This window comes from Delphinapterus leucas, chromosome 18, assembly GCF_059928025.1.
Source record: "Delphinapterus leucas isolate spDelLeu-1000000601 "Yukka" chromosome 18, BTC_Dleu_Yukka2, whole genome shotgun sequence".
Taxonomy (NCBI): Eukaryota; Metazoa; Chordata; class Mammalia; order Artiodactyla; family Monodontidae; genus Delphinapterus; species Delphinapterus leucas.
Window position 1 is genome coordinate 66,036,489 of NC_143146.1, and position 17,645 is coordinate 66,054,133.

A 17,645-nucleotide genomic window follows, 5' to 3' on the forward strand; every position below is an offset into this window, starting at 1 on the left:
TTCTTTGCTGGAAGGTTTTTAACTATGAATTCATTTTCTTTAATGAATATAGGACAATTCAGGTTATTCTATGTCCTCTTATGTGAGTTAGGAAGGTTATGTCTTTCAGGGAAAATGTCCAATTCATTTAAGTTGTGAAATTTATGAGTATCAAGTTCATTTTATCACTTATCCTTATGAAGCCTGTAAGATCTGTATTTATGTCCCTTCTTTCATTTCTGATATGGATCATTTATATCTTCTTTTTTTTTTCTTGACCATTCTAGCTAGAGTTTTATCAATTTTAGTGACCATTTCAGAGAATTAGATTCTGTTTTCATTGACTTTTCTCAAGTTTTATATTTTAAAATTTATTGATTTCTGCTTTAAAATTTTCTTTCTTCTGTTTGTGTTGGGTTTAATTTGCTCTTCTTTCCAGTGTCACCGTTGAAGCTGAGATCACTGATTTGAGACCTTTATTGTTTTCTAATTAAGCATTCTACTCTACTGTGTTAACTGCATCACAGAACTTTCAGTTGTATTTTCATTTGTAATCATTTCAAAATATTATCTAATTATTCTGTTAATTTCTCTTTAACCAAAAGTTATCAGAAGCATATTATTTAATTGCAAAATATTTGGGGATTTTGAGGTACATTTTATAATTGAGTTTTTGTTTGCTATGTTGTCATGGTAAACATTTAAACATTTCAACATGTATAAATATGTTGAAGTTACATAGTCTATCTTAGTGAATGTTCCATGTGCACTTGAAAAAAATGTCTTCTGCTATTTTCTTTTTTTTTTTTTAACACCTTTATTGGAGTATAATTGCTTTACAATGGTGTGTTAGTTTCTGCTTTATAACAAAGTGAATCAGTCACACATATATTCCCATATCTCTTCCCTCTTGCGTCTCCCTCCCTCCCACCCTCCCTATCCCACCCCTCTATGTGGTCACAAAGCACCGAGCTGATCTCCCTGTGCTATGCGGCTGCTTCCCACTAGCTATCTATTTTACGTTTGGTAGTGTATATATGCCCATGCCACTCTCTCACTTCGTCCCAGCTTACCCTACCCCCTCCCCACATCCTCAAGTCCATTCTCTAGTAGGTCTGTGTCTTTATTCCCATCTTACCCCTAGGTTCTTCATGACCTTTTTTTTTGTTCTTAGATTCCATATATATGTGTTATCTCCTGCTATTTTCAGACTGTTGATAGTGTTGTTCAGAACTTCTATGTTCTTACTAAACTTCTGCCTACTGATTCATTTACTTATAGAGAGGAAAAGTAAAGACTATAATTGTACCTTTCTCTATTTGTATTTAAATTCTATGGCATCTTGCATTATCAGGTTATTTTGTTAGCTGCATTCATATTTAGGACTGTTCTGTCTTCAGAGTGATTTGACCTTTTTATCCTATGTTATATCCCTGTACATACCCAGTAACACTTCTTCTGAAATATATCTAGTCTTACATTAATATAACCATCTAAGTTTTTTTGAATTAGTATTTCATGGTAACATTGTTATTCATTTATGTTTAACCTATCGATGAATTGTCATATAGTTATGTTTTGCATCTTTATTCTATGTGAACATCTCTATTTATGCATTTAAAAATATTTTGAGAGAAAGCCCTAGGATTTACAATGTAAAATTTAATTTATCACAGTCAAACTTCAAATAATATTTTGCTTTACATGTAGTATAAGAACCTTATGATAGTATGTTTCTAATTCCTCTTCCTCATCTTCTGTGCTAATGTTGTCATATGTTTTACCTTTACATATGTTATACATGTTATAAACCACAATACATTTTTGCTATATGCTATTTTTGCTTTATGCAGTCAATGATCTGTTAGAGCAATTTGAAATAAGAAAAACTATTTTATATTCATTTTAACAGTTCCTGAATAGAGATTTTTATTTCTTTTTATAAACCTAAATTTCTGTTTAATATCATATACGTTCTGCCTAAAAAATATCCCTTTAGCATTTCTTGTAGCATGGGTCTCTGTCTGAATTTTTGATTGTCTGAAAAAAGTTTTTCACTACCCTTCATTTATTAGAGATATTTGTGCTGTGTATAGAATTCTGGATTGACTTCTTTTTCTTTTCAGCACTTTAATGATGTCAGTCTGTCCTGCGTGGTTTCAGACAATCAGTTTGATATCAGTCCTATATTTCTTCCTTTGTATGCAACACGTCTTTTATTTCCACCCACCCCCTCCCTGTGATGTCTTCAATAATTTTTCTTTATCTTTTTTTGAACAGCTTGAGTATGATGTAACACGGTGTTCATGTGCTCATATGTGTGTATTTTGTGAGGGTATTTATTCTGCCTATGCAGAAGGCTAGACAGAAGTGTATAGCATTTATGCTTGAAAATGGACATACCTCTTCTGCTAGAACATTAGTGCAGGAATTTGACACATTATAATCAGGAGCTGAGCTGGGTTTGGGTTTCATTGTTGCTACAATCAGTTTCAGCCTACCATACACTTCTGCTTAGAGTGGTGTTATGGGCTACAAATCTTTCTCCCCCCGCCCCCAAAAGTCACACACTGAAATCCTGACTCACAATGTGATGGTTTTTGGAGGTGGAGCCTTTGGGAGGCAATTGGGTCATGAGCGTGGAGCCCTCAAGAATGGGATTAGTGCCCTTATAAGAACAGACCAGAGAGCTAGCTCGCTTTCTTTCTGCCAAGTGAGGATCCACAGAGAGGTCAGCAGTCTGCAACATGAAAGAGGGCCCTCACCAGAGCCTGACCCTGATACCCTGATCTTAGACTTGTAGCCTCCGGATCTATGAAAAGTAAATTTCTGTTGTTTATAAAACAACTCATCTATGATGCTTTGTTATAGCAGCCTAAACAGACTAAGACAAGTGGGGAAGAGGATTATTATCAGAATTCCTGCTCCACCCACAGCTTTTGGCCTTCCTTGAGCACCTCTGCCTCTGAGGGACTTTCTATCCATATGTTTGCCACTCCTCTAGTGGTTGTCAGCTTCTGCTTCTTACTCGGTGTTTGTCAGCCTGGTGATGTGAGGCAGGAAGCTTGTCTGTTGTCCAGGTCTAGGGTCAGACTTAGGTAAAACTACACCTGGGCATCAGGGGTGGAGCTTCTCAGTGATCCAAATCTTCCTTCTCAAGGCAGTAAAACTGTGCAGGTCATGTGCCGAAGAGAGTTTCCTGCCCTTCCTCCTGTGGTAGGAAGCCTCTAAGGATATTAGTATAAACTCTAGGCCCTGGACTGTTTTCTGCTTCTCCCACAGGGCTAACATGTTCTGCTTCATAGGGGAGAGGAGCTTGGGTAGGGCTTTGTGCCTTGCCCCCAGAACCAGCCTCTTGAGCAGTGCTGAGGTCTATGGAGATGAGCTTACTAGTGAGTGGACGCCCCCCTGTGTCTGTGTCCCAGGGGTTCTGTCCTCTCACACTAGCTCACACTTAGTCTTTAGAAGTTTGTTTAAGAAGGTTTTCTGAAATTGTCCTTCTCTCTTGTATGATGCCAGTGTTTCTTTTTTTTTTTTTTTGCGGTACGCGGGCCTCTCACTGTTGTGGCCTCTCCCGTTGCGGAGCACAGGCTCCGGACGTGCAGGCTCAGCGGCCATGGCTCATGGGCCCAGCCGCTCCGCGGCATGTGGGATCTTCCCAGACTGGGGCACGAACCAGTGTCCCCTGCATCGGCAGGTGGACTCTCAACCACTGCGCCACCAGGGAAGCCTGACGCCAGTGTTTCTTACCCTGCACTCTGCCACAGGGGAGCTAATGCTCACCTCGTCACTCTCTTTACAGGAACCTGTTTTTCTTTGAAGTATAGGCTCCTTGGTTTCTCACCTCTCTGATGGATTCATGAAAAGTCATAATTCTATAGTTATATGACTTTTTCTTGCTTTTAGTGTAGGACAGATATGAAACTCTGTGCTACCCACATTCGATGTTTCAAACTATCATTACCTTAAAAGTCTTGTTGTTTTCTTGCTTTAATATAGCTTTAAAATCATATTTATCCTTTTAATATTTCCTGATTCTAGATATTTTGATATTTTTCTTTCTCATCATTAGGCTGTAAAAATAGATTTATAAAAATTTAATACGATTATGGAAATAGAATAATGATATACAGTGATATTTTTAAGTGCTTTCTAATATTTGAAAATAAAATCTTTCCTATTAAAAACATGACCATGATAAAGGAAAGTGATTTTTATTTTCTCTGGATATTGCTTTAAAGCTACTGCTAGATATAAGGTCTTTTACTGAAGTATGAATGCTATAATCGTCTTCTGTCCAGAACTGAAATCAGATCTCTGAAGGTGTTAAGTGCTTACAAAAACACCACAAAGTACCCTGCTTAAAGGCATTAAGCCAGTTATGTTCACTAGATACACTGTTCTTTCATAAATCTTTGAGTCATTTTGATTTGGGAGGAAAAATATCTTCAAGTATCTGTTTACAAATAAATGTTATGATATTTTCCAGAGAAAGATATATAGGTATAGAGGAATTATAGTTTGGTTCAAAACTGCACAACCTTATTAATTTATCAAATGGATAAAAGAAAGTGAAGCTGCCCCAAGAGAATTCTCTACAAATTAGCTAAATGTCCTGAAAGTTTTAAAATCTGACTGGGACTCAATTATTACTACCTATAAAAATAGGTATTGCATTTAGAGTAACTATGTAGTCTCTGGAAGCTCCAAGATTCTCTAATTCCTAATTATAGATCTCTGTTTTTAGTGATTTGACTGAAAAATCACACTTATGTGAATCTTTCTATAATTGCAGGTTTTATATGGGGAGAAATTAAACAAATGTGGGATGGTGGACTTCAAGATTACATCCACGATTGGTGGAATCTAATGGATTTTGTGATGAACTCCTTATATCTAGCAACAATCTCCTTGAAAATCGTTGCATTTGTAAAGGTAACTATTGTTTATGTTATTGGTAAAGCATAAGTTCTGATAAGTATCGATATACCTTCCACTACTATTATTTTTATTAATAATGTTACCTAGAGCATTATCTGTATGTGAAATTCATCATCTCATGACTTTATTGAGAGATAAGAATAAAAGACATAGATAATACACAGTTTATAGTCATAAAACAAATTTTAATAGATTTCCAAATAGAAGTCGTCACCCAATTTTCTTGCATCTAAATTGAATGATGCCTCAAAGTGATTCACAGTAGCTGCTCTCGTTTCTAATCCTTTCCATTTCTAATGAAATTCTACCTCAAACACTGTTCGAATTTCGGCAACCAAAATCTATTTTTATCAGTTACAACTAACCGATAAAATTACATAGACAGATCAAAATATTACTCTTTCAAAGCATTGAAATTATTATTTCAGTTTAAACTAATATAGTTTGATATAATTAGAGCAGAATATAATTTTTTTCTTCTCACCCCATTCAATATGACAGTGCTGAAATCTCACACACCCATACTCCCCCGCATTTCTTACAACATCAATCTTATCCCAAACCACATAATTTACATAAAATGTTTTTGTTCTGCAATGACAATTGGGATTATTTTGTACTTTGGGGGATGTTTTTCAAACCAAAGTATTATATTATTGCCTCCTCCTTCCTGCCTTTCTTTTTCGCTTCCTTTTTAAAAAAATTTGTGTCAAAATGATGAGTGAATTAGTAAAAAATAAACAGTGTTTAATTGAATTGTACATGAATAATTCATGCCATCTAATGAGCTGAGCTAGGAAATGCTAACATGTAAGTGAATTCTTATTCCTGTAGTCTTGTCCTAAGTCGACTCCTGCAATTTTCAGCTATAACAGGGTCAAAATTGCCCAAAGTTGTTTCCTGAATTGTTCAACTAAAATGTCTCCAGCGCTCATATAAACATTAAGGAAAAGCATTTTCTACCACTTTCATGGAAAGCAAGCTGTGTTTTAAGAATGGAAACATGATTTGATAATTTTTCCTATCTGCATTAAGGTGAATGGCCTTGAGACCTTCTGAAGATGACAGAAGGTTTTGTGTTAACCAAGGAGGTTTTGCATCTGTGTAGGAGATGGACATCTGTTTTGAAATGCATATCCTTCCAATTCTTCTTTCTTCTGTAATGATCTTTAAGTATATCTATAAAGTTGGTTTGGACATCTCTCTACTAAAAAGTAATACATCTGTTTTTTATGGTCCTGTGCACTTATAAAATTCTAATATTACATGACTATAGCAGTTCTTCTCAAACTTTCAGGTGCTAAGAATCACTTGGAAAGCTTGCTAAAGCAGATTCCTCTTCTCCATTCCCAGGAATCAGGAGTATTAAGGAGGGGCCTAAATTTGCATTTCTTGCAAATTCATCAGGTGATATTGATGTAACTGGTCTAAGGAAGACACTTTGAATAGCCCTGGACTGTAAAATTCTATTCAGCAGCTCAGAGAAGCATGGGATTGATGCCAAAAGGATCCTCTCTCATACAATATTTATACTAAGAAACATAATATTTTTACAGGTCTTATTTATATGGTGTTTACTTATAAAACATATATTTTATATATATATATATATATATATATATATATATATATATAAAACCTCTGGTATATACTGGGTACAGTTACATGAATTAATGGATACTTATGGATTTTTGGCCTAATGGTTTTAGATACTGAATTTGAATTTTCTTAAAATGTTGTAAGTTTTTCACCTGTATTTTTCTTTATACTACACAAAGGGAAAATTTATGTTAAAAATTCAACTCACCCACCCCAAGTGATGAAGAAGAAAAGAAAGAGGGGGGAAAAAGGGAGATAGAAAAGTAGACAGAAATTACCTCTGATGACAATATGTAAATACCATGGACTCTTCGGGAAATACATAGTTTGTTTATGTGCTTTGGCCATAGGAGTTCAGTTAGGATTGTAAATATAGATGATGAAATGTTCTTTCTGAATGATTAGTTTGTGTGACCAAAACTTGAGTTGTGTGGGTAGTGTTTGAATGGCTGTACTTTTTTTTTTAAATAAAGTTATTTATTTATGTATTTATTTATTATTTTTGGCTGTATTGGGTCTTCCTTGCGGTGTGTGGGCTTTCTCTAGTTGTGGTGGCCTCTCTTGTTGCGGAGCACAGGCTCTAGGCACATGGACTTCAGTACTTGTGGCTCGCAGGCTCTAGAGCACAGGCTCAGTAGTTGTGGCGCACGGGCTTAGCTGCTCTGGGGCATGTGGGATCTTCCCGGACCAGGGCTTGAACCCGTGTCCCCTGCGTTGGCAGGCGGATTTGTAACCACTGCATCACCAGGGAAGTCCTGAATGGCTGCACTTTAGACTTGGGTTTCCTGGGCTCAGTTTTCTTTTATCACTTACTAGTTATGTGAACTTGGGTCTGTTTCTTCTACTCTCTGTGCCTCACCTATAAAATAAGGAGAATAACAATTTCTGCCTTATGTGGTTAGTATGAGGAGTAAATGAGTGCATACATTTAAAGTGCTGGTTACAGAGTAAGCGTGCATGATTAGTTTTTCTCCTTTCCCTTCTACTGCTGTTTCCTCCTTCTTCATATATTATTGGTCCACTGGACTTGCCTTTTGTAATGTCTTTATTGTGTCTTTTCATTTGCTTTTTTTTTTAGTTGAAAAGGAGTCTGAGCTCTGGATTAGGACTGCCTTTACCACTTGCAATCTGTCTGATTTGGGGCAAGTTATTTAATGTGGGCCTCAACTGTATCATCTGTTAAATGATGGTAATAGTCAAAAGAGCACCTACTTTGGGAGTCTGTGATATGCTGATTTGCCGATTCACCCGTCTTCATCTTCTTTTGTTCTATCATTCAATTTTTATGCTAATTTTTAATAACTTACAACTCGCTATTTCAGGAAAAGGTGCTTTATTTGTGTACAAAAATAGACTGCTATAAACAAGGCAAACAGTCATTATGTGAATCAAGCAATAAGAATTTATGGGGTCACACTAAGAAATCAGCTTTCCATCTGTTTGCTGAGAATGCAGAGATGCCTGAGATATAGCCCCTGCCTCCAACCAGTTCAGTAAGGAAAGAGAAATGCACATGAAGGCCTTACAGTGTGATAAAGTCTACAACAGGGGCCACGCTGGCATCAAGGAAGGAACTAACTTTTGCTGGCAGTGTCCTGAAACTATTCAGAGGACAGAGTGAGTAGGCACCTATCGTGTCCATGAGCATTCTAGGGAGAAGAGACAAAACGTGCAAAAGTCTGAGAGGGTGAAGGAGGTCAGATCTCAGAGGGATGATCCAGGGAAATGGGGGCGGGAAGAGCATGCGAAGGACTTTTGAAATCGTGCTACAGAATTTGGACCCTATAAATAAAGAGGAACCATTAATGAGGTTTAAAAAGCAGAGGATGAGTCAAATGATGATGAATGTCTGAAGCAGAGCAGTGGACACAGGAGAGGCTTTAGATTTTAATTAGGAGGTAAGATCCACAAGGTAGTTGATTTGTTATTATGAAGGATGAGGTGGATGGGATCATCTCGATGCTTCTCCCCGGCAAATAGCTCACTTCTCATGGATCAGGCAAGATGACCAAGGAGTTATAACTGGGATCTCGACTGAAATTGCCCAGGTTCTATCTTCTGCCTGCAGGTGCATAAATGGTAGCAAAAATCTAACCCTCGGTGATTTTGGCCAAGCCATGGATCCAGACCAAAAGAACTGTCAGCCCACAAAGAGGGAAACCCTTCCATAATTGGTCTTCAGGGGGAAAACCTCTTAGAATAGGTCTGGCAGAAGGGCAATTCTTCCTTATTTGGTTTATCCTTTTGCAATTCATCCACCTGGAGGAGATTTTTTTTTTTTTTTTAACATACAAAAGGGTCATTCTAGCCAAAACCATGGTCTGGGCTATGATCCATATGACTGCTGCCTATACCACTTCCTACCAGTGTGATGTGGGGTAAGTTACTTAATCGATGCCTCAACTTTCTTACCTGTAAAATGACAGGAATAATCAAGTCCCAGAGAATGTTTGTGAAGATTACATTAATAAACACATAGAATACAGCTTAATATAAGCACTCAGTTTTTAATTTTTATTAAAATGCAACAGCATTATATTGTACAAAGACAGCACAGAAGTTCATGAGATTTCAGTACTGTCCTCCTTCTGTGCAAGGCTTTGTGGCGCTGCCTTAAATGCCTCAATTCATTAGCATTTCACAACTCAGAGATTGTAGCTTTTTTTTTTTTAATTTGCTCTGAATTTTTTGAAGGAGAAGGTTTGTCAATCATTTCCTCTTCTCACCATGTATAAAATGTTAGTTAATTCAGAGCTTTTTGATGCCTGGGCACACTTAGAAAATGTTACTTTATCTTCATTAGGACTGGTTTTCTCCTAAATTTACTCAGTCCCTGTCCCTATGTACAACTTGTTTCATATTTATCTTCAGCCATTTGGCAGAAATGATTAAATTCCTATGCCTCGACCACTGTGTAATATAAATAATATTTTCAAAAATCACAATGATTAGGAATAAGATCGTTTATTTTAACAGTCTTGCTGGAGTTTTTCATAGCACCATTCGTCTAAATAGTGCTAAGTATTTATCTCACCGATCCCTCTTCTTATCAGTTAGAAAGAAGGCAAATGTTTCCGTTTCACAGATGCTATAACTGTAGTGAACTCTCCAAATTATGAACTTTTCTTTTTTTTTTTTAACTTTTCTAAACATTCTTTAGTTTTATGACAGAGAGCTGTAGATATTTAAATCCAAGTTATTTAATCTAGTATCATCCACCACAGGAGAAAATCATATGCCTTCCTACTGTCTTTCACTACTTAATTATCTAACCAACTTATAGAAAGGGAAAGGTTTTCACCTTATAAATCAGACATTAAAACCAGCATACATTTTCTATTTAATTCTGCATGACAAATGTTTTCATTTCGCATTAAATTAATTATTACCCATTTTGATTGATTACTTGACTTTTATAAGTGTGCATTGGACTATAGAGAATATAAAAATGAACTTTTCCTATATTCAAGAAGCTTATGATCCAATATTATGCTGCAATCCATTTTCCTCTCCTAACACTCCTGCTAAGGGCTTCATGACCTGGTTTCATCTTTCTTTCAGAGTTATCACTATTCCCAAACCCTCCGTATTCCAACTATATTAAGATACTCACATTTCCGCAAATCATCCATATTTTCTAACAACCATGCTTTGGAATGTGGCTATGATTCTTCACCCTAGAATGCTTTTTGAGCTTCTATCATATATAAAGCACTATACTAGATGTCCAGTACCAAAAATGCATTAGACAAAGCTCCCTGCATGGAAATCTGACAAGTGATTCAATGGTAAATATTCTATTTCATAGGTCTGCACAGGACCAAGTCTCTTAGAATCTAAATAGAAATGAAGGCTTAAGACAAAGCCAAACTATGGTAGGTTTATACTAGAAAGCAGATTTTTGAGAGAAATAAGAGGGCAGGAACTGCTGGTCCTCGAAGGGCTATAGGTGTGTACATAGCTCTTGACCTCTGTCTAACATGGAACTACCAGCTTTGGTCAGCGGGATCCTGGTGTCTACACATCTGTGGTCTGAGAGTACTTCTCAAGGGAAAGAGTGGCATTACTTATTTAATGTCTGTCTTCTTCACTATATTGTAAGCCTGCATGGCATGAATGATGTCTTGTTTGACTACCACTGTGAACCCTGAAGTTAGATCCTGACACAGAGTAGGCACTCAACACATATTTCATAACTGAATAATAGCCAAAGAATCAAAATGATTCGAATTTAAATCCATTCTAAACAAAGGGTCCAGTATTCATAGAAAGGCATTTTGATGAGAATGTGAGGGTAACTTGGGGAATTGCTAGCACTAAAGGTCTGAGCCAGAGTAGTAAGTACCTAATTGGGCATAAGTGGCAGGTCAATCTCAAGAGAAAGTCAAGACCTAGATTCTCGAGGCTTCATGTGACAGGCTGGGAAATCGGAATTTCATCCCGAGGACATTGCAGTCATCGGAGAACATTAAGCAAGATGTGAGATGATCTGATGGACCCTTTTAAAAGATGATTCTAGAGGAAAGTAGGGACAAGGTTCAAGGCAGGGAGAAGAGTTGGGAGGCTATTATAATAATTTCTGTGGGAAATAGAGGAACTTTTTTAACAATGAGAATACCAATGTAGAGCAGTGAGCAGCACGTCTAAGATTTCAGTTTTAGAGGCTGCAAGTTTGGAAGACTATCAGATCAAATCAAATGCTGCCTTGGGTGACTGGCTGCCGTTCACTGAGACGAGAAAGCATAAACTGAGAAGGAGCTTGAGGATGAAAACATGATGTGTTTCAATTCTGGCCTGTAAGTTGGAGACACCTGTGAGATTTCTAAGAGGAGAAGTCAAGAGGCAGGAGAATATAAACTATGATTGTAAAGGTGCGATTTCTGGGCTGGGGATGTGGAATCGGGAGTCACCAGCATGTAAATGACAGTTGAAATCACAGGCAACATCCAGGGAGAATAGACAGAATGAGAAGAGAAGGAGTTTGAAAAGCAAAGTCAACGTTTAAGGGGAAAGTGAGGAAGAAGGGCCTGCAAAGGATACTGAGAAGAACCATCACTATGGCTTGAGGCAAACATGCAAAGATGAAACATGAATATAGATTTTGCGAATAGTTTTTAGAAAATAGAGCCAAAGAAAACTTTAAAATTAGAGCTAATCTTTTCAGTTCTAACGATAGCTGTGGGAAATACATTTAATCACTGAAGAATTACCATTTTTCTCTACAAATTCACAGAACAGTATGGTATGTAAGAATTTTTAGAATTCCTTTTGTAAAATAATGCCTATATTTAAAAACCTAAGCTAAATATACATAGATGTGAATGGTAGAAGAAAAATTAAAAAGTAAAGTTAAAAGAGTGTAATCAAGAGATAATTTCTAAAGGTTCATATCTCCATTGATTAACAGGAAACAAGGTTTCTGGGTCAGAGAACAGACAAATTATTTACTTACATGAGAATCTTGGCATTGGATCCCTGTGCTCCAAGCCTCCAGAGGGCGACCGATGAGAGCCAGATGTGCCCTTCACATCCATGAGTTTGTACCACAGGAGAGGAACTGGGAAATGATGCATCTCAGAGCTTATATAGTGCAGCTGTGCCCGCTGCCCATCTTCCCCCTGGAGAAGAAAAGAGAAAGACCTTAACTTTCTAAAGAAAACAAATTCTCTCTGGGGAGGCAAAGGCCCCTTAGAATTATTATCCTTAGACTGTAAGCAGATGGCTCCAGGGGAGATATTTCTAAATCTCTCAGGAGGTCTCTATCTTTAATTTCCAAGACTCATTTGCCATTCAAACATCCTTTAACCCCAATACAATATATTTCTCAGTAAGCCCCGGCCATGCATAGATGTGTGAACATATTCACATAGCATTGTTTCCCAACAATTACCAGAAGTGCTGGACTCTGAAACGGTCTTGGGTAATTATGCCGGGGCAGAAACTAGCATCTCTGATTTGTAAAATGGGAAATGTTCCTCTTATGATTTTGCAAGTTCCAGCTGAGAGCAGTTGCTAAGAAGGGTTCTAAAGTTTAGTAAGTCAAAAGTAGAGCTGGGGTCAGTGACCACGTGACGATGGATTCTACATCCAACTACCGCAAACTGGCTGTGAGAAGTAGAACAAGGAACAGCATCTCCACCAGATTCAATAACATCGAGGGACCCTTAGAGCTTGAACAGCATGTAATCTCTATTCATTGCCGGCCCCAGCAGCCCCAGACAGACTGTATCACTTTCTCTTCTCTATTCCCACAGCAGTTTGTGTTAATCTCTTAGAGCATTTTTATTATAATTAGCTGTCCCTGTCATCCTCACTGGACTATGCATGAATACTTGATGGGATAAAATGTCTCTTGAGCACCTGTTACACGCAGGACATTGTGTTAAATGTGGTGAGAAATTCCAAGAAAACGATTACATCCTTAAGAATGCTTACTGTTTAGTGTTTTGTACATTTTGAGATATGGTCCTAAGCCATATTAAGTAAGAAAGAGAGAAAGAGACAGACAGAGAGGAGAAATATGTAATTAGCCATCAACAGAAGGGTAAATACTCTCTACTAAAATATGTGTGTCTTTCAAGAGAAGTGAAAAAAGGAAGGTGAATGTTATCGTAATCTTTGAAGGAAAAGGTGGCATAATATACCGGGGGAGGGGAGTGGAGAGATTTAGGTGGTGTTTGATACCACAACCTGTCACTCCGATACTCATTATAATGAATAAAAATCTTAAATTAAAAATTTTTTCTGTATCTTCAATCATTAGCTATTTTATGCTGAAGCTGCGCAGGGGAATGTTCAAGAACGGTTACGAGGATTCAAAAATAGAAAATAATTTCCTTCTAGTTCAAACTTGATTGTTTTAAATTGTCACTCAAGCAGGAGTCTGAGTGTTGAACAAAATCAAGAGCTTGTGATGTATTTTCTCCGCAAGGAGATTTTAAAAATACCATCTATTAGCTTCAAGAGACTTAATTAACATTTGTAAAGGTCTTTGGTATAAAATGCAATATAAAAAGAATGGAAATATTCTGAGAGACTCATACAGAAGTAAATTTCTTTTCCCTACATGATCATTAGGAAAAAAGTGCAATTGTCTAGATGTATTTTTAGTGATGTATATGAAGAAGAGAATTTAACTTGTTCAGTTCTTATACAGGTGTAATAATAGATGTTCACAATGTAATATTTCAAAGAGTGTATTTGACCTTTTTTCTTGTAGGGGTACAGATTTACCTCAAGACTACAAGGGATAAATTTCACTGTGCTCTTTATATAGCCCAGTATCAAGATAGTTCAAAGCTGACATTTTAATTAAATCATACTTTTAAAATAATTGCTGGTCAAAGTTTAATGTAGCAAATATTTTTCTCAAATCACATATTTTATCTAATTAGGGAATGTTCAGACAAATATCACACTTTCTACACATGAAATATTAAAAATTAGCAAGTCATTGACTGCTAGGATGATTTCCAGTTTAGGTTTTATGTACATTTAGGATATAACAGATACAAAATATTAATCGTCATACCCACGTTAGTCATTACTATATCCAAGGCAACAGACCACTACTTCCATTCATTTATATGTAATTTGTATCCAGCATACATTCCTCTAGAATAGGCAAATGTGTCAAACATAGTAAGCAAAGCCATTGATTTTGTTCAAAATGTAGCAGTTTTCCTTTAAAATGTAGTTTTCTTTGTTCTAATTATGAAATCACCATTTTTTCCCAAGATAAAACAGTCTATCTTTTCTTATGTAACATTTTCCTTTTCTTTTTTAAAAGTCCCATTGGAAAGATCCAGGACAGATGTAATTCACAGGTTAGCAAATACTACAAATGACAAGGACAGATCCGGGAGGTCACTTTGATTGAAGCTCAACAATTATAAATTCCTTTAGGAAATTCTTATTTTTCTGTAGATTAGAATTGCTGCCACCATCATGGAGAACATCAGCTTCCTGCCAGTAGGCTGCCGTGGTGCCGAAGCTGTCTGAAAAATCATCCTGTCCCGAGACTGACATATTTATATGTATGTGTTTGTTTCATAGTTTATTCCCCTTTGTCTCTCTTCTCTCCAGTACAGTGCTCTTAATCCACGAGAGTCTTGGGACATGTGGCATCCCACGCTGGTGGCTGAAGCTTTATTTGCTATTGCAAATATATTCAGTTCCCTGCGACTGATCTCACTGTTTACTGCAAATTCTCACCTGGGGCCTCTGCAAATATCTCTGGGAAGAATGCTCCTGGACATTTTGAAGTTTCTATTCATCTACTGCCTTGTGTTGCTAGCATTTGCCAATGGCCTAAATCAATTGTACTTCTATTACGAAGAAACAAAAGGGTTAAGCTGCAAAGGCATACGATGTGAAAAGCAGAATAATGCATTTTCAACGTAAGTCTCGCAGACTTTTTTTTCTATTGGGAACGTTGGGCAGAATATAGAGGGTATTACATTTCAAATTTGAACCGTGACAAGTGGTTGCAAAGAAAAATTGTGCTTAGTGTGGAAAACAGAAATATCCAGTACATTTATTTTAAGTTTTAGTAAAATGGTCTTTTCTTTCTAAATGACCTCCTATAAAAGGCAGTTATGTATACTGTTTTAAAATGTGGAATAGAAAGAAATTTGTGCCTAGTGATAGCTTACAAGCACAGTAAGAGATAGAATATATGGAAAACCAATCATGGAAGAAAATCCAAATGCTTTTCAATCTTTGCTTAGGTGTTTTCCAGATACTAAAGTTCCTTCACATGTCTCTTTTATTCTCGGGTTCCCTACGCAAAACTCTAAGCATGGAGAAATAGTCCAAAATAGAGACCTCAGGCTAACCTAAGCCGTGATTATGATGCACATATAACCCTCTGTGCCCCTACAGCTGAGGAGTATCAGGTCTTGTTCGGTGTCAAGCTCTGGTAATTCTCACAGTCGGGCACGCCGACAGCCCAGGTTCATGGCCATGGTGTTTCGTGCTCACACAGTTCTGATACAAAACCCCTCTACTTGCCTGTGTCCATTTCCTTCCCACTATGATAAACAGTGAATTGGCAGGTGAATTAAGAAGTGAGGTGATTTTCCTCTCCACAGTAACCACGTGTGAACACACAGTGTTTGTGTAGATGACTCTGAAAGTCGGCTGGCCGTTCATCAGCCCTTCTAGAACTTTATGAAATCTGAGAGAGTACAGTAGTTCCTCCAGAGGGAGGAAATCAATAACGTCCTGTAAACTAAATCACTTTTGGTTAAAATAATCTTGTTGGCTCAATTCTGTATCTGTTTTCCCTTTGATCCCAGTATTTAAAACCCCATTTAACTTCATTAACATCTGATTATTTGCACGTAAGTTTTCATCGGAACCTTAGCTGCCTCAAATCCATTCAGAAATCGATTTGATACAAACCGTGAATCATAAAGAAAACAAAAAGTCATCCCAGCTTCTCCTTGTCACTTTATCCCTTGCTCCAGCCCCTTTATTCTCCTGGACTTGAGCAGTTCTCCAGCCCGACCAGTTCACCCAGCCTTGTCATCTTCCTCATGCTCTTTTCTCACCCAGTTCAGGAGGGATTCAGTGAAATCCCTTGCAGCAATAGCCTGGTGAGGAATAGCCTTGGATTGTGTCTCAGTTTTGATATCAGCACTTGCCTTTCCCCACTCGCTTGTGATCCTTGACTTGGCAATTTGCTCCTGGCAACGGGGACTAGGGATGCACAGTAGAAGATCCCACCAACCTCCCCCTTCTTAGACTCAAATTCTGCCTCTAACAAAGTTCCTGGATGGTGCCTGTCTGCTGACTGGCCTCCTGGATTTCTGACGGACAGCCACGTGGCATGCTCCATCTTTCACAACTCCCTCGTTACTTTGTACTATGTGCCCTGGTGCAACTACCTGCCAAGACCGCCCTGTTGACATTTGTGGTCACACCCTTCTGATCATGCTTTGTCTTCCAGAGAACTTCCACAGGGCCCCTAGAACTGAGTTCCCTCCTCAGGTCTTCTTTAATTCAGGGAACAGCTCAGGTTCCAAGCCCCAACCCCTTCTCAGACATATGATTCATCTGTAGTTAACAAGGTTCTACCTAACCCCATCCTAATTTATGATGTGTGAGATTCTCAGGAAGCCCCTTGTCCTGTTACTGGTTTTGTGGTAAATGCTGACATATGGTGAGCTAATTTTAACATCTGTCTCAAAAGAATATGGCTAGAGAATCTGATGCAAAATATTTAATATAAATTTTATTCTAAAAGCAAACACGTTGAATTGCTTGGATTATGTATTCTTTTACTGTATCCTTACCAATGGTTTTCTCTATTACCATGAAAAGCAACAGATAACTGCATATCACTCCAATATTATGGGTCCAAATCATTCAGTGCAAATAAACCAGGTGTTCCACTTGAATTCTCTTCCAGATAATGGAATGTAAACCTGCAAGCAACAAATTGTTTTTGTTCAAAGTTACTCACAAAGAGTAACTGCTAGTACGACTTGTTGCTTGCAGTTATAACTATATCTTCTTCTTTTTATAACTCTGTAACTTCCACAAATTTCAACCTTTTCTTTTTATTACCCCATCTCATGTCTTCCCTATGAAAATTAAAAAAAGAATTAATGTAAAGTACCTAATACAGTGCTTGTCATATAATGTGATAAAAAATGTTATCCACTGCACTTCTTTTTATTAGTAGTAGTATCTAGTGTTTCCTTACCTGTCTTCACATGGCTCCTCCCTATAACTCCTTCCAGTCTGGGCACAAATGTATGCTGAAACTCTGAACTCTGTTTCTCATTGGCTGCTACTCCTGTCTCTCTCCTTCCTCTCATCCAAGCAACCCTGAAAAGAAGCCTGAACAAGATACCTTGTTGTTGCTCTAGAAAATAGCTGGAGGCTCCATATCACTACTGTCAATGGACATTTATCTCTTTGTATCCTATTTAAACTGTATAATTTGACCCTGTTTAACACCTTCATTTTTAAAATCTTGCCCTCCTTTACTTTTTTTTTTTTTTTTTTTTTTTTTTTTTTTTTGCCCCGGACGCGCAGGCTCAGCGGCCATGGCTCACGGGCCCAGCCGCTCCGCAGCATATGGGATCTTCCCAGACCGGGGAACGAACCCCAGTCCC

General features: G+C 37.5%; 1 protein-coding gene across 2 annotated transcripts in view; it reads left to right on the plus strand.

Moving 5' to 3' along the window:
- TRPC4 (transient receptor potential cation channel subfamily C member 4) overlaps positions 1-17,645 on the plus strand; it is a 115,886-nt gene that overhangs the window by 76,531 nt on the left and 21,710 nt on the right. For both annotated transcript variants that reach the window (XM_089899659.1, XM_022574682.3), the window contains 2 exons: positions 4,775-4,914; positions 14,605-14,918. In XM_089899659.1, coding sequence (XP_089755785.1) covers positions 4,775-4,914; positions 14,605-14,918 — 454 coding nt within the window. Of the gene's footprint in view, positions 1-4,774; positions 4,915-14,604; positions 14,919-17,645 lie in introns of those variants that run through there.